Source organism: Danio rerio, chromosome 8, assembly GCF_052040795.2.
Source record: "Danio rerio strain M-AB ecotype USA chromosome 8, GRCz13ab, whole genome shotgun sequence".
In the NCBI taxonomy this organism is placed as follows: Eukaryota; Metazoa; Chordata; class Actinopteri; order Cypriniformes; family Danionidae; genus Danio; species Danio rerio.
In genome coordinates this window covers 25,543,827-25,561,924 of record NC_141028.1, presented here as the reverse complement: position 1 = coordinate 25,561,924, position 18,098 = coordinate 25,543,827, and the positions used below count along the sequence as shown (strand labels likewise).

At 35.8% G+C, this 18,098-nt stretch overlaps 1 protein-coding gene across 3 annotated transcripts in view; it reads right to left on the bottom strand.

The window, feature by feature from the left end:
* The window catches only part of sema3gb (sema domain, immunoglobulin domain (Ig), short basic domain, secreted, (semaphorin) 3Gb), a 72,517-nt gene that overhangs the window by 5,146 nt on the left and 49,273 nt on the right, over nucleotides 1-18,098 (bottom strand). For 2 of the 3 annotated variants that reach the window (XM_087263302.1, NM_001014824.1), the window contains 15 exon segments: nucleotides 10,681-10,841; nucleotides 10,479-10,541; nucleotides 10,291-10,410; nucleotides 9,246-9,339; nucleotides 8,576-8,695; nucleotides 7,457-7,602; nucleotides 7,198-7,312; nucleotides 7,045-7,114; nucleotides 5,185-5,329; nucleotides 4,887-5,109; nucleotides 3,774-3,862; nucleotides 3,620-3,661; nucleotides 1,411-1,568; nucleotides 1,130-1,197; nucleotides 915-1,039 (listed from right to left, as the gene is read on the bottom strand). In XM_087263302.1, coding sequence (XP_087119428.1) covers nucleotides 915-1,039; nucleotides 1,130-1,197; nucleotides 1,411-1,568; nucleotides 3,620-3,661; nucleotides 3,774-3,862; nucleotides 4,887-5,109; nucleotides 5,185-5,329; nucleotides 7,045-7,114; nucleotides 7,198-7,312; nucleotides 7,457-7,602; nucleotides 8,576-8,695; nucleotides 9,246-9,339; nucleotides 10,291-10,410; nucleotides 10,479-10,541; nucleotides 10,681-10,841 — 1,739 coding nt within the window. 3 annotated transcript variants of the gene reach the window in all.

The window sequence follows — 18,098 nt, the reverse complement described above, 5'->3', positions numbered from 1 at the left end:
TGACATGCTTGTAACTTTTCTCTGGCAAGAAACTCTTTAAGGCACTGAAGCATGTTATTATATTTTTCTCATTCATTTGTAAAAGTTATTCAGGATACACCAATAGTAGATTAATTATTGTCCAGCTCTGTTACTGTGATACTTCAGGAAAGTGAGCGTCTTGAAGTGGGAAGGGCATGTCAAATACTATGAAGCATTTGATGGGTCAGAAGATTTGATGAGAAACTGTATAGTGAGGTGATGTCAAAAAAATTATTGATCCATGGGGGTTAGGCGAAAGTGATAAACTGCAAGCTCCAGATGTTTATAGCAGGATTATGTCTGCTAAATGCAAATCTTGTCACTGGTTTGGACCAACCTATCTTATAAAAATCCTTAACAATGCTAACAAAACTAATATACTAACATCTAAAAAACTTAATTTTAATTTCACAAGATTTAAAAAAAGGTCCTGTGGAAAAAAAAGACATTTTAGATGTTAGATTTAAGGATTTCTATTAGCTAGTGTTATCTAAAACAGTGACAAAATTTACATTTAAAAATATAAAACTAATGTAAACATTTAAAAGCTTGCAGTTTGTCACTTTCCCCTAAATCAATCAACAGTTTTTTTCACGTCACATCATAAGTCAGTGTCCAAATGACCAATCAAATACTCTCTAGTATCTGACATGCCACTCCCCCTTCAAGACACTTCTCATTTGCTTTTCATTTGATGCGCTTTGAGCTCAACCACTGGCAGAGATGTGATAATGAAACGCTATTGGCGTTTTTTTAAAGGGGAGGGGCTATTCTATGTCCCACCCTCTCTTTATTTTTCAGTAAGATTTCATTAAACATGGGCTAAAAAATTAACATTTCAAAGCACTTCACAGGACCTTTAAAAACTGATCAAGGTAACACGAGCATCTTACAGCTTTTCTCCTGCCGTCCTTCTGGAAGAGCCATTTGACAGTGGCCTGTGGAGACCTTGGCTGACACTCCAGGAAGGTGCTGCTCCCCTCCACCCCGAACTGCACTGTCTCCCGCAGTCGCTTCTCTACTGAGAGGACCACAGAAGGGCCACATTCAAGTCTCTGAAGATCTCCAATGTCATTATTCAGCATCATATAATCGGCGGTTTACAAACCTTTAGCGTTAAATCCTCTGCACTGCCGTAGAGGATCTCCATGTTTGATATCTTGCCTTCTGCTTCTCCTAAGGATTCATTCAAAGACGGTTAAATGTTTTGATGGACTATATTTACTGTAGTCAATCAAACTCATTTTGTAATATTTCAGCAGATCGGACGGTAAGCAAAACTGCGAATGTGATAAATATAAAAAAATGGTGGTTAATGAAGTCTAAAAATATGTTTAAACATATTTTGGATCTTGGACCACCCATGAGGGCATTGAATGAGCCTCTGACCTCTTGGTCGCAGGGGTGAAAGCAGAGCAGTGCTCTCCATCCCAGGCACAGTAGGGGTCTCGTGCCAGACAGCAGTCAGAGCAGGCCTTTCCATAGACGGCGCACCTGTGCAGCGACACCTGGGTGAGACCCCTTTCTGAAGACACGTACAACTGTTGCTGTAAAGCACAAGAGAGAAGGAAAAAACATTTCAAACTGCACAGATGTGTTTGTGATCATTTTTAGGTTATAATAAATTTAATTAAAGTGTGTGGACATCAAACTGAATTGAGTTTAAAGCAAGGATTTTTAGTAATACTTTAATACAGGGTGAGAGCTTGTTACAAATGTTCCATTTACTTACTAAAGTAATTACAATTAATAATGTATAATCACATGAAACTAACCCTAAACCTAACCATTCTAATGCTTGCCATATAGCAAGCACATGTAATGAATTAATATTACCTTGTAGGTAAATTAATACTTATTACACAAAAATAAGGTATTACTTGGCCCACACGGAATCTGCAAGCACAGAATTCTGCATATTTCCATAGATTTTTAGCCCAAAACCAATTCAGTTTTTTTCTGTGTGTAAATGTATATTTATTTAGTACCAAATTTAATTTCAGCAATATTATTGACTAATATAAAAATCTTCATATGATTTATTTACAATGCAGTTTGTGAGGATTATTTTCTGTCTTTTAGTAGATGTATTATATGAGAGTCTTGCTTTGTTTACCAAATAAGTGGATCTAATTGGATTTGCATTGTAAACATTAAGTAAAAGTTAAAAAGGTATTATTTTTTATTTCATATATTAAGGTTTTAGTTACAATACTCCCACAATCATTCTGCATAAATATTAAGATATCATAAAATACTAAGGTTTCATTTGTTATTATTAGCTTAGTATATTAATTAACATGAACTAATTGATTAAAAATAATTCTAAAATAAGTATTAGTCTTCATCACAGATGCCCAAACTAGGGCCCGCGGGCCAAAGTTGACCCATGGTAACCTTTGATTTGGCCCACCAACCAATCAGAGAAGAGATGGACAAACGATGGAAAAAATTTGGGCAAATCCATTAAACAGAGAAGATCATTTCCAATTTAACTAAACCTTTTGTTTGTTTGTTTTGTTGTTGAGTTACAAAAAAGCAAAACCGTAGTCGTTTTAAAATTAAATGGGAATAATCTTTTTTCTTTTTATAATCTTTTTTTTTTTTCTCTCTTTTATTTTGGGTAGAATAAAATCAGTTTTTACTTTTTAAAAACCCATTATTAGCACCTTTAATTAAAAAAAAAATCAGCACCTTTAAGCTATTTTTGTTTTCGATTGTCTACAGAACCAATCATCGTTACACAATAACTTGCCTAATTACCCTATCCTGCCTAGTTAACCTAATTAACACAGTTAAGCCTTTAATGTCACTTTAAGCTGTATAGAAGTGTTTTGAAAAATATCTAGTCCAATATTATTTACTGTCATCATGGCAAAGATAAAGTAAATCTTATAAATAATATATATGTGTGTGTGTGTGTGTGTGTGTGTGTGTGTGTGTGTGTGTGTGTGTGTGTGTGTGTGTGTGTGTGTGTGACACATTGATAGAAATACTTTTAAGAAATGTATTTCACTATCGAGTGAAAATTTACTCTTTTTGTGAATAAAACAATAAAAACCATTGAACTCCGTTGTGTCATAAATGAGATTGTTTATGATGTTATTGTAAGAAGTACATTATAAAATGTACGATTAAAGTTTTTTTTCTTTTATATATTCTAAATATTATTAAATTAGAAAGTTTTAATGTAATGCAGTTTGGTTTATTTAGCTTTGGCCACCACCCTCAATCAAGTTTGGTTGTTGGCCCTTCATAAAAAAAGTTTGAGCACCCTTGTTCTTAACATTAATTTCATAATTTACTCATACATTTATTAACATCTAAATATGTATTTTTTAACATTAGTTAATAGACCTGAGCTAGCATGAACTAATAATTGTTAAGGTTGTGTGTTGTTATATAAAGCTAGTTAATGTATTAACTAATGGAACCTTTTAAAAGTGCTACAACTAAAACCTTGATAAATTTAATTCTAAAAAATAAAATAAAAAATGTAAAATGAGTTGTCTTGACTATGAGAAGCAAACAACTTAATGAGAAAATAAATTATTAAAAATATTACAATGTTAAGCTTTAAATTAGTGATAATACTTACCCTTTTAGTAGAAATCTTCAGAGTTTTGACAGCTGCTGGAGTCTGAGGAAAAAAATCAGAGAAAGAAATGAGCAAACATTTAAAAGTCATGATTGATGGTATTTTTTAACAGTCATTTTCTTTTAAAAGTTAAAGAAAAATTGTATTTTTGCACCTTAAAAACTTCCACCTCTTCCAATATGAGCTCTTCTGTTGTGCTGATGTCTTTTGGTAAGACAATCACCTTCTGAACTGTTCCACGATCTAAAGATGAATCATAAATAAATGAAGAAGAGAACTGGTGCAACAGCTTAAATCAGGCACTATAACTATTGAACAATTCCTGGAAATTGTTCTAACACTGGTGTCGCAGAAATCTGTTACAAGTACCCACACCCTTTACAATAGCAGTACATTAATAATGATGTATTAATATGTAAACAAAACATTACTTCATTATGAATTAATGGTGAGTTAATGCCTGCGCTAATTATAAACTAACTTTAACTACAACTTGAGTCACATGAGTTCATACGTGACTAATGGCTCCCTAATTAGTTGTTAGTACATGCTGTTAACTAATGTATTAATTAACATTTAAGTTTAAGCAAAATGTAACCAACATGAACTCATGACATGTTAATGTATAATTATGTCATGACTTGGAGGGACGCATCATCATTACCTCGTCCTTAATGAACTCCTGTGTTAAAACTGTTGATGCTGATGTCGACAGAACACATTTCTATTGTTATTCAGTGTAAACACACTAGACGGACGTGAATAATGAGTTCATGAGTAGTTAAGAATGGGTTAATGATGTGCCACTCCAAGTAAAGTCATGATATAATTATATGTGAACATATTGTGAGTTGATGATGGGTAATTTAAACATAAACCAGTCCGGTAATTAATACACATTTATAATTAATTAACAATAAAATGAACATTTATTATAGAAATAACAAACAATCATGTACAAACAACTAATTAAGGTAGCCGATATTCATACATGAACTCATGTGACTCATGTTGTAGTTAAAGGTAGTTCATGATTAGTGCATGCATCAACTCATCATCATTAGTCCATAATAAAGTAATGTTTAATTTACATATTAGTACATCATTATTCATATACTGTTACTGTAAAGTGTTACCTCACAAACAAACCTATTAAATTTGCAATTTTTTTATAAAATATGGCAAATTAGCTGAGTTTCAAAAGTGCACCTTCCAATGCAATTAGAGAAGAGATCATCCTGCATGCAACAGAAAATGCAAATTCTACCTGTGCCCAGAAAGAGCACCTCGTATCTTCCATCCACAGCGTCCACCAGATCAACAGCAATGGTGGTGAAACGGTAGTCGACTCCAGTCCTGACCACCAGGGGGCGCTTGTGTATGGGATATATAGGTTGGTACATCAGCGGATGGGCACGGACAAAGTTTACAGCCTCGTCTGAGAAGGCTTTAGTGGTGTGGAGATCAGGGGTGAAAGTTCCTCCGGGACACTAAACAACACAAACAAGATGAGATATCAACGAACAATCAATAATGACAAACAAATCTGCTTCAGCAATACTCACAGTCCCTGGCCGAGGATAAGGGATTTTGCCAGTGTAAGGAGTCCACTGGTAGTTGTGGCCATGTTTATGTGAGAAGGGCCCATTGAAGACATTTCTGATGTCAGACATTGAGTAAACACAAACTGCAGAACCTTTAAACACTGAGCTGGAGAGAAAAGAAACAGCATTGACATCATGACTAAATTTATTAAAGATATTCAATATAAGCTCTAGTTTGAAGAAATAGTTCCTGTTGCTGAAGAAATAATCAGGAGCTAAATTATCAGTTTAAATATATTTTTTATTTCTTCACAGTTAAAATATAAGTTATCCGAGGCTCTTTCCACACAACAAAATCAAAAGATTCACCAGTATATATATTGCACTGGGTGTGTGGCTGGAAGGGCTGGAAGGGCATCCACTGCGTGAAACATATGCTGGATAAGTTGGCAGTTCATTCTGCTGTGGCGACCCCAGATTAATACATTTACATTTAGTCATTTACCAGACGCTTTTATCCAAAGTGACTAACAAATGAGGACAAGGAAGCAATTTACACAACTATATGAGCAACAATGAATAAGTGGAATAGGCACGTTTTTTTTTTTGTACAGTTAGCGGTGGAGCCAGAGAGGCAATTGCAGATTAGGAAGGAAAGTGAAGACTAATAGTTGAGTTTTTAGTCGTTTCTTTAAGTCAGCGGGTGATATATATATTTAAAAATTTGTATAAGTTTACACTAACTTAAATTTGTTAAACCTGTGATGAGAAGGCTGAATTTTACAAACGCATGTTTTTGTAAAATAAATTTAAAATACCAACTTTTTGCAACTGATAATGTATTTCTCACAATTCTGGGTTTTTCTTGGAATTGCATGATATTAACTCATGATTGCTAGTTAGTATAAAATAATTGTGAGATATATACTTGCAATTCCAAAAAAAAAAAAAATAATAAAAATATTTATATATATATATATATATATATATATATATATATATATATATATATATATATATATATATACATACATACATACATACAGATAAACATCTGCCAAAATGATACACATCCACAAGTTATAAAGTGCAAGTTATATAGTGAAATTCAGTGGGATTTTTTTACAACTGCAAGTTTACAACGCTCTATTCTGAAAAAAGTTTAAAAAACAAAACAAGTTGTTTACCTTTAATATATATATTTTTTTAAGAAATGCATTTTAAATAATTCTTCAACTAACACAAATTTCTAAAGAGCAGCATTTGTCCGAAGTGATTTTTCTAAAGCAAAATTTTCCTGCATTTTAGATCAGTTGCTGAATTTAAAGTAAGAATGGGCTCTATGCACAGCTAGGGTTTATAAAGCCATCGATAAACTTCCGGGGAAAGCTTAATGTAATTATTTTCAATTTCACAAGGTTGCATTTACAGTGTTGATGTTATAATGTAATTACAATACATTTAGTCAAATAGACATAAGCATTCATTTAGTTGTTCAAGCGTAAAACTAGATGAAAGAATGTTGTAACCACTAGCGCTGTCAGTAGTAATAGGCTAGCGCAGAAATTCCTATGAAAACACTGGGGTAAAATAATAAACCGTCATATTTTATAGACATGGCGGGGGGGAATGGAGTTTAGTGCTTCTTGTCTGATTTGAGACCCACTTCATATCGTCTATCTAACAGGCAGTGAAGACTGCTGATTTTTAAAGAAATCAGATTTTAAACGTGACAATTTTATAATGGAAAGACAGTTCACAGGAAGCCCTGGGACTGCCTGGCTGAAAGTTAAAAGATTGTGTGCATATAGCTCATTCCTTTAGACCAAAAAACATCAACCTCAGAATGACATTCGATGTTTGCTCTGCAGTTTTACTCACCCAGCTGTGGAGAAGACTGCATACACAATGGGGTTTCGTTCATCATGGGTCCTCTGGATGAAAACATCCCCTACAAAACAAACAAGCATCAGGCATCAGCCACAGACATTACAGACACCATATGATCTCAGAGCACAGAAAAACAGGCCATACTCAGTTCATCAAAGTAGGTCTCCACACCATCTGCACCGATCACAGAACAGACCAGCCGAGCTTTGAGGAACGTCGTCCACTTATTCACCAGTGACCTCTGACCTCCATCATCATTCTGAAGAGAAAGCACACATATGCATAAAAGATTAGGCTTTATACAAACCTGGATTTAAATGTCGATTTGCATGACAAAAATCCTCAGGATTAAAAGTTGATGGAAAAAGTTGTAGCATGGCTTAAGACAGATGTTTTTTCTCACCAGACAGACCCGTCCGACTCTAGCAAGCACACTCGGAGCGCTGCCTCCTGACGCATCCAGACTCTTCTCCCGAAAGAAGAAGTAAAGCTTGTCATCGTTCTTCTCTGCACTGTCTGGAATCTTCTGGATTTTTATGAAAACTGGCTCTGATGGAGAAACGTAAAGAGATTTGTAAAGAGATGAAGGGGTAATGTAATAATTATTTGATGCAAAACACTGCAGGTGAACAGGGTAAAATGAACTTAGTTATTATCATGCTTTTGACTGATAACATTAATAATTGGAGAAATATTTTTCATTACAATTTGTTTTGTTTGCATATTTTGTTATTAAATATGCTTCCATGTGCATACATTTCTAGCACAAAAATGTAAATATTGGATGAAATCAGATTCAGAATTCTTGTTTTTGTTTGACGTACGAATAAAAGGGGATTTTCGGTATCTGCTTTTTACCCGTAATAGAAAAAAATATTGCAAAAAGTAAAAAAATAAATACTTAAAAAGAAAAGAAAAAAAAAGATAATATTATTAAAAATAAAAACAAAATGTATATAATAAGGCAAATTAAGTATAAACATCTCTTCTGATGAATACTTCCAGCAGGATAACGTGCAATTTCATAAAGTGCGAATCAACTCAGACTGTTTTCTTGAATATGACAATGAGTTCATTGTACTCAAATAGCCTCCACAGTCACCAGATCTCAATCCAATAGAGCACTTTTGGTATGAGGTGAAACAGGAGAATCGCATCATGGATGTGCAATCGAAAAATCTGCAGCAACTGCGAGATGCTATTATGTTAATATAGACCAAAATCTCTGAGAAATATTTCCATTACCTTGTTCAATCTATGCCATGAAGGATAGAACTTAAGGCAAAGGGGGGGTCTAACCCATTACTAATAAGGTGTACATAATAGAGTGGCCGGTGATTGTACATAAACAAATTGATTAAATGTGACAAAAAGAAATACTTTAAGGTGTATTTTAGGTTTTTTCTTAACATTAGATTAAATAATCACTTCATGAAAAGCTAAACCTTAACAGGTGCATGAAAAACCTGTATTTGTGCCTGCAGTATCTCACTTTAATGGCTCCTCTGCTCATATGCCATACCGTTCAGCCATCGGGAGTCATACTGCTCTGTTCTGACAGCGGGACGGTCTCCTAAGGTTCGGAAGATGGCTGGATCTGTACCCATGAAGTCCACATGCACCCCAGAATACAGGTTCCCATCTGAAGAGTGTTGAATGAGAGTAATGTGGAAAGAGAGCACAAGAGATCATGATGGATGAAGCCCATTTATACTGCTAGAGGACTCTCATACAACTAGACGTGCCGAACTCAAGAGTTCCCACACTTTTTGACAGAGATACTGCAACAACCATAGAAGTATTTTTAAAAATGAATCTGTACACATTTTTGGAGAAAAAAATTAAATGATAGATGTAAACTATAAACTTTTATACTATGCTGTAAAAAATGTTAACACACAATTCCTTTATGTTGCCAAACAATTCAGCTTTGCCATCATAGAAAAAACATTTTAAAATGCAAACAAAAAGAGACATTTAAAATTGTAATTATATATTTTTCTCTATTTTTGATCAAATTTAGCCTTAATGAACGTAATATTCTTCTTTCAATGCATCAAATAAAGCCAAATGTTTGACCAGTATTGCATTCTAAAGCAACTCAAAATATCATTCAGCCTTTTTGAAGCTTGACTACATGCTGTTGTTTTGAGAGAAAGAAAGAGATCAGAAAAGTGAAAAAGAGGTCTCACTGATCAGAGCTGCTGCGTTCTCCTGCCGGGGATCATAAGGAGACTTTCCTTTTCCAGAGTCCACATAACCAGGAACCAGCCGGAAGAGGTATTCCTACACATAATCACACACACATAGAGAAATCTGAGTAATGAAAGTGACTGCACTGCTGGAAAAAGTTCAAAACTTTTTGTTTTAGTCAGTTTTATCTTTGGACAAAAAACATTTGCATTTAGCCTATATTTCCATTTTAGTCAACAAGTCTAAGTCTGAAAATAGCATATTCTAGTCAAATAATGATCTTCTTTGTTCCAGTTTACAGTTCCAAAATAATTGATTCATTGGCAAAAAATGATCAGTTACATTTTGCAAGGCAAGATGCTTTCTTATTGCGGGTGATCCATGCTTGTGACATAATGTTTTTTTTAATTAAAGGTGTAGTTCACTCAAAAATTTTAATTCTGACATCCTTTACTCAGCCTTTACTTGTTTAATACCTTTGATTACAGGTTTTCAGCTTTCTTAAAAAAAACCTTCAATGGTGTTTAAAGGAAGAAAGAAACCCATAAGAGTTTGGAGCTACGTTAGCTAGGTTGAGTAAATACTATGTAATGTAATGTGTATTTATATGGCGCATTTATTGTGTATAGCAATACACCCAAAGCGCTTCACAATCATGAGGGGGGTCTCTCCACACCACCACCAGTGTGCAGCATCCACTTGGATGATACGACGGCAGCCACAGGACAACGGCGCCAGTGCACTCACCACACCAGCTATTGGTGGAGTGGAGAGACAGTGATAGAGCCCTGCTGGCCTCACTAACACCACTTCCAACTGCAACCTAGTGTTCCCTAGTGGTCTCCCATCCAGGTACTGACCAGGCTCAGGCCTGCTTAGCTTCAGTGAGTAACCGGTCTTGGGCTGCAGGGTGATATGGCTGTGGCATGTACATTTTCATCTTTGGGTGAACTATCCCTTTAAGCACAAACAGATGAACTGACAGCTCATTCCAGTTACAGTGTGTGTGTGGGTGTGTGGGTGTGTGTGTGTGTGTGTGTGTACCTCAGCTCTCCAGCCTCTGTTGATGAAGGTGCAGATGGGTTTGTAAGCCCCAGTGCCGCAGGTGTACAGGTGAGTCCTGTTCCACGGCTCAATCAGACGGACAAAGTTAGCACACTCTCCCTGAAAAACACATGGCATTTTAGCAAGGAACCTGTCAAAAAGAACAAAAATAGACTGTAAAAGTGTACCTGTCCTCCTTTGCCAGTTAATTTACACTCCCCTTTTCTTTGCGTTGTCGCCGGCCAGTGAATCTGAAAGCATACAAACCTTTTTTAAAATACTAAAATAGTAAAAGTATCATGAAATCATGGTTTAGATTCATAATTAACTCAAGTTTCTAGTTTTTTTCTTACAATTAGAGAAAATTACTCGACAATTCGGTTGTCTTACAATAAGTGGTTCCTTATTGACATTCTGCATGTCTAGAGAGACCAGATATTCACGACTGCCCAGATAAAGTCGGCCCTGGTCTTGGTCCATGTGCAGAATTCTGTAGTCACTGGTGTTGAAGGAGAAACTAAACGGCCGAATGGTTTTTGTCTCCAGTAACTCTGTAAAGCACAAAGAAAAACAAATCAGGTCATAGCAGTCAACTTCAACAATATCTCATTAAATCTTCCTTCCGTCATATAAAATAACTAGATTCACTATTGAATCAGTATTGAAGTATTTAGTGGTTTTGTTTCAGTGCATCTCTATTAGATTATTTACAGTACAGTTGTGTACAGAATGTGTAATTTTTTTAAAATACAGTAGTCAACATTTAAAGCGGATCAAAACTACTACTCAAAGTTGTCATAAATCTATTGATCAAGACCCATTCTTGTCCTAGGATGATTTTTAAAACTTTTCTTGATCCACTTTAAATATTGACTACTGTATATTACTACTGTTGAAATAATTTATTATTGATATACAAATGTATTAAAAACTCTTTGCTGCATACAGAGCCTAGTGCAAAATGAATTTTAATAACATAAATATATTACTTACAATCATAAATAGCACTTATCCTTATTTCTTCATTCATTTTTGTATAATTAAAAACGTATCTTTATTTCATTCAAATTAATAACATCTCTTTGTTGTCAGAGCCTAAGTTAAATCTTTTTTTTTGGTCGACCCCGGCTTCTTCTTCTGTTATTTTTCATTCAAGTCATAGATCATTTACTCACACATTAATTTAACCTTGAGTTTTGTCATTCATTCATTTATTCATTTTCTTTTCGGCTTAGTCCCTTTTTTAATCTGGGGTCGCCACAGCGGAATGAACTGCTAACTTATCCAGCATATTTTTTCCGCAGCGGATGCCCTTCCAGCTGCAACTCATCTCTGGAAAACATCCATACACACTCATACACTACGGACAATTTAGCCTACCCAATTCACCTATTCTGCATGTCTTTGGATTGGTGGGGAAGCCGGAACACCCGGAGGAAACCCACGCAAATGCAGGGAGGCTCGAACCAGCAACCTTCTCGCTGTGAGGTGACAGCACTACCTACTGTACCACTGTTTCACCGAGTTTTGTCATTAATTATTAAAATAATGCAGAAAAATATTGAAATAATCAATTAAAAAATGCTATTTTTTTAAAAAACAGACATTTATTTACTTCTCATTATTATTTTTATTTGAATCAGTCTGTGTACTGAAAAAAATGATTAATTGGATTTACTATTTTTTTAAGCTAAGTTGTTGCAAACATTTTATATGGGCTGAATTTAAACATATTAAGTTGAACATTCCTAATTTAAATAGTTTGTTTAAATTCAGCCCATATAAACTGTTTGCAACTACTTGCCTTACTTATTATTATTTAAAAATTTTACAGTAATACATAACTTTACTCGTTACTTTACCACATATTTTGCAATAAGTGTAATGCATTACCAACAACACTGATTACTACTGTATAAATTATTTAATATTGATATAGAAATGTATTAAACCAATCAACTTTCAAATGTAACTTTATCATTAAAAATGTTTAAATTTTATTTTGTTAAAACAAACCGCTAAAGATAAAATTTATACTTATTTAATATTTAATACTTATTTATCACTCATTATTCATTATAAGCTGTGGAATGCACTACCCATCAGCATTAGGATGCCACTTCTCTGGACTGTTTTAAGAAACTTGTTAAGACTCACCTGTTTAGCACTGCTTTTAACTTGGGATGATAATTTATTACTCTATCTTCATATTTTATTATGTTCATATTTTTATTGTTGCATCTATTGATTGTTGTGCTGTTTCTCCAATTGGAAGACTATTTTAGTTAAACCTTTGTTAGAGCCTGAAACTATTATTTTGACCAACCCAGGCATCTTCTTTTGTAATTTTTCCATTCAAGAATGAGTTTCATTAATCATCAATAATTTTTTCACTAACTTTTTTAACCTCGAGTTTTGTCATATTTGTCATTAATTATTAAAATAACTGTGATAAAAAATATCATTTTTAAACATTTATTTTTGTATTTATTTATTAATCATGATTATTTTTTATTTTATTGTTATCAGTCTGTGCTTTTCTTTCTCAACCCGTCATATTGTTCACACAGCAGGTGCCGGTGGTTTCCATCTCTCTCTCTTTGAGTCTTTCTCTCTGCAGCAAGACACACAGGGGAGAAGCGAGCAGGTGCAGAGATGAGAGACGTCAGCTGTCTGAGCTCGCCATGCTCCACTCGAACCGTCTCCTCCACAATCACACACTAATTTCCCCGAAGACACATTACCAATTAAACCAATGCGCTTGCACCAAATATTTAGTGTTTCCGTCAATGGTCGGAAGACAAAAACATAATTACACACACCATACGACAACAGAGTGAAGGCCAGGCCAGAGTATGAGGAGAAGCTGGTTGACTTTAAGCATAAATCTGAGGTTATGAGGACGTGCTGACATCTCTGCCCTCTGAGAGTACAAGAGTAAGTGCGTGATTTTAGCCCGAGCGGAACGGCGCAACTGACACACGGCAAATCTATAAATTACTCCACGTTAGCGTCATACCACACGACACTTTGATCTCAGAGGTATTACTGCGCTCCCCGTCCAAAAGCTTGTCCGCCACTACACACTGGATAAACAGAAATAGAATGGGGCCGGTGACAGGAAGGTCACTGCGAAGTACGTGGAGAAGGTTTTAGACAATGTATTACAGGGGACATGTCATGGAAATCGATCTACTGCATCTCTCGACGAAGAAAATGAAAATTAGTAACTTTGTTTTGGCAAGTTCAGATTTCCCTTCTATTGTAACATAGGCAGGGGATCTTATTATAATATTACTACCATTGACACATAATGCATCTAAAACAGTGAGATTTAGAAATGTTTTTAATGTCTTACTTTAATGTCAAATAAAATTCTTGTCATGCCAACTTGCAACTAAAAACAGAAGCTCACAACACTTGTCTCACCTCAAAGTTGTTCTGATTGGTCAACTGTTTTGGAACAGAAGATTGACGAGCAGCTATCCGTGTAAAAGTTGAAATTCTAATGCTAGTTCACACCAGACGCGGCACACGTAAATAAATCACCATATTCAGGTGTAAATAGATGCTTGAACACTTTGAGTTTAATCAATTCATTCACGTGTCAAATTTGCCTCACAATAGGTTTGGTCTCGCATCATGGGTGGGGCTTCTGTCTGCCTGGTGACTCTAGCTTTGGCTAGACATGTCTAACATGGATTTTATCGAGAGAATAGCTGTGTTTATGTGCTTTAGGAATGCAGAAAAACAGCATATATTTGTTCGGCGCCGTGTCTGAGTCCGCTAGATCCTTTCAGAGGTGCACCCAGCTTTGTGAGTTCATCGACTTCTCCAGAAACTGTATCTGGATGATGGAAGCTTTTAGCGGTGCTTCAGACTGAGCCCAGCCCAGTTTGTTGAACTGTTGTCAGAGGTTGGCAAGAGGATTTCCCCTCAGGACACCAACAACAGGTGCTTCGTCATGATCACACCCCTATAAGAGCAAGCTACTGATTGGTTAATGCAGCAAGAATGTCTGCTGAAGTTCAGATTTTCCAACTCAAGCAATCGGCGCGTCAAATGCGCAAAACGCTCAACTAGTGCCAGAGAATGTCAGAGGAGGCCTATTCGTGTCTTTGCATTGAAGACCTTTTCGTGTCTTAGTCCTTCCCAGTGCCTAATTTGTAAATTGCGAGGTCCCAGAACAGATCGGGGTAATGGATCCGGCATGATACCCGAGGATGGAGAGGGGTAGCACACAAAAGTGGTTGTTGGATGGCGGAGGGGTATCACAGACAAAGGATGAAAATCAAGAGCGGGGGGTTATCGTGTACAAAAGTGAAGAGGGTTGGGGAGTCGTGGAAGAAAGTGAACAGCGGACTTGGGAGGAGGGCAGTTGAGGAGGGGGATTGGTAAAATCCGCTGCCAGATCAGATTTTGGAGGTGCCGGATCCGGAGTGTTCCGGCACAAATTAAACCTGGTCCCTCTCCTCAGGGGTAGGGGTGTCCCAATTCTATTTAGCTTGAAGGCGTAGGGCTAAGGGGAAGGGTTAGATACCCTTTGAAACAGATATTTGTCAGGACCACACTTGAAACCAAGGGGTCGAATGGCTGCACACAGAATTAAAGAGATGCACAACTTTGTATTTTTGTCATTATTATGAATTTTTACAACAAACAAGCACATGTTTTAATATATTCATAACCGCATTTGTGTTTTACTGTAATGCTTTAAGAAAAAAAAAACTCTAAATAAATCTATAATCCACACTAATTACTCTTATAGCAGTCCCACAACATTCGTTCACTCAATGACACTCGAATACCCTGTCAGAAAAGTCTAGTGGCTGGGAATTACCTTTTTACAGTGTCTGCTTACATAAATGAATATGGCCAAGGTGTAAATGCACAGTATAGTTACAATCTTATTGCCACATTATATCATTATGATAACAAGATATTGTTGCCTTCAGTGATTTCCTAATGATTAATTCCAAAAAAAAACACAACTGGAATAACTACAGCAGTCCTGATCGCTGACCTCATATAAATCATGAGATCACGATGACATGATGTGTGCAGGTGTTGTAGTGGTGTCCAATTTCTTAGGGGCACGTTTTAAAGGGGTAGAATAGGGATTGGGCTTTAACAAGGCAATTGATGCTTCATCTGCATCTGGTGTGAACGCAGCATATTGGCATCTTAAAAACACTAAGTTTCAAAAGATGCAATACATGAGCATGAGGGATGGACCGAATACACATCCATCAAGTGCATATTCACTAGAAAAACTATGGAGAGTACTGGAATAGAAAAATCTGTTTGGTGTGAACAAGGTCTTTATCTGCATGTTTCCACCATTGGTCCTGCTCCGACAGTCATTTCTGATTACTCATTGTAGCAGCTAGAAATGTACTATTTCTGTCTCACAAAAACTATAAATTCTTATTCATAGATGCCTGACATCCAAGCCACTGAGGACTTTGTGGTTAAATATATATATTTTTGAAAGTTTTAAATATGAAATTCAAGTGTTACTGCTTTACTAATGACGGTCAGTTCAATGCTGTTTCTGCATAACCTACTGTATACGAGAAACAATGACCTGACTGAAGCACAGACCTAAATAACATTTAGTCCTTCAGAGAGTAAATGTAAAGATCATATGTGAATGGGTGAGTCTGAATTTATGTGCGTTATGTGTTCTCCTCAGGGCTCTAACTAGGTGGCAAAGTGTGTGTGTGTGTGTGTGTGTGTCTTTCTGGCAGCTGTGTGGGTGATCCTCCAGTCATGTACTGAATCTCTTAGGCTGGGATTCCAGACCGCTCGCTGCGCACTGGGGCCATGAATCTATTCTCAGCTCGCTCTCTCATCCCTGTCCAACAGGCTTCATCCACAAAATCCACTATGTTTTGGCAAGGGAGGGCAGTAAGGTGGCACCTGCCAGCCTGCGAGTGTTACAGTCAGACCTTGACCTTTAGTACTGCCCAAAAACTCTGATGCACTCACACCTAATGGGAAGTGACATCATTTGAGGGGTGTAGTGTGTGTCTTTTATAAAGTAACACTTCAGGTCATAATTCATGCTATCAACTACTGTCTAATTACCTGCCTAGTATTAGGACACTAACTGTTCATTTGTAGTTATAAAGTATGATCTTTTTCTGCATTCCTTATCCTACCCAAAACCAAAGCCCAACTTCTACCTTACTAACTATAAATAAACAGCTAATTAGATGACTAAGCTAGTAGCGCTAGTTAAGGGTTTGTTATTACAGTCAATTGTGATTAATCTAAATTCATTCATTACTTTTCTTTTTAGCTTAGTCCCTTTATTAATCAGGGGTCGCCAAAGCATAATGAACCATCAACTTATCCAGCATATGTTTTATGCAGCGGATGCCCTTCCAGCTGCAACCCATCACTGGGAAACATCCCTACACACTCATTCATACAAATACACCACGGACAATTTAGCTTACCCAATCACCTATACCACATGTCATTTGACTGTGGGGGAAACAGGAGCACCCGGAGAAAACTCACGGGGAGAACATGCAAACTCCACAACGAAACCACGAACCAGTGACCTTCTTGCTGTGAGGCGATTGTGCAACCCACTGCGCCATAGTGCAGCCCGAGCAGTTATTATATTATTTTTATTTGTTTAACATTAAAATAATTTATCATTTATATTTTATTGTTTATTTATCTATACTATTAGTAATAATACACTGTAAATATTACATATTATTTAAATATTACATATTACAAGACACATATTACTGTAATATTACATATTATTAATTGATTATAATAAATTATTTCATTGTTATTTATTTATTCATTTTTCCTTCAGCTTAGTCACTTATTTATCAGGGGTCGCTACAGCAGGACGAACCGCCAACATGTTTTACGCAGATGCCCTTCCAGCCACAACCCAGTCCTGGGAAACAATTATTTAATTAATTATATGTAATTATTAGGAAGAAAAAGAAAATAAGAAATTTCCCTGTGATATACAGTTGAAGCCAAAATTATTATGATTTCTGTTTAACGGAGAGCAGATTTTGTCAAGACATTTCTAAACGTAATAGTTTTAATAACTCATTTCTAATAACTGATTTATTTTATCTTTGCAATGATGACAGTAAATAATATTTTACTGGATATCTTTCAAGACACTTCTATACAGCTTGTAAACATTTAAAGTGACATTTAAAGGCTTAACTAGGTAATTAGGCAAGTTATTGTATAAAGATAGTTTGTTCTGTAGACTATCGAAAAAGATATAGCTTAAAGAGGCTAATAATTTTTACCTTTTGTTTTTTTTAAACCGCTTTCATGCTAGTTGAAATAAAACAAACTTCCTCCAGAAAAAAAAAAATTCAGACATACTGTAAAAATTTCCTTGCTCTGTTAAACATCTTTAAAAAAAAAAGAAAAAAAAAAAGGGGCTAATAATTCTGACCTTAACTGTGGTATACATTGTACTTGAATTTCTGAGTGCCTTTCAATTATGGCAGGACACATACAAAATCATTTTGTGAGTGTTTAAAAAGAAACTCAGCTACCAGTGCAGAGTCTATTATTTTACAACCAGCTGGAACAGTTGTGATACTTAATGTGAGACAGTGAGAGTGTATATCCGTGCTTGCCAGCTTCTGCCACGAGTCAAAATTTAAAAACACTGCCAATGGCATCATTTAAGGAGGACAAAAGCAGTCAGATTTTCCACTCACCATGTCCCAACTGTTGGCCAAACCTAAACACTGTGGTAGTGCCAAATACAGACAAATCAGGCTGAAAGCAAGGAGCGAGAAAGA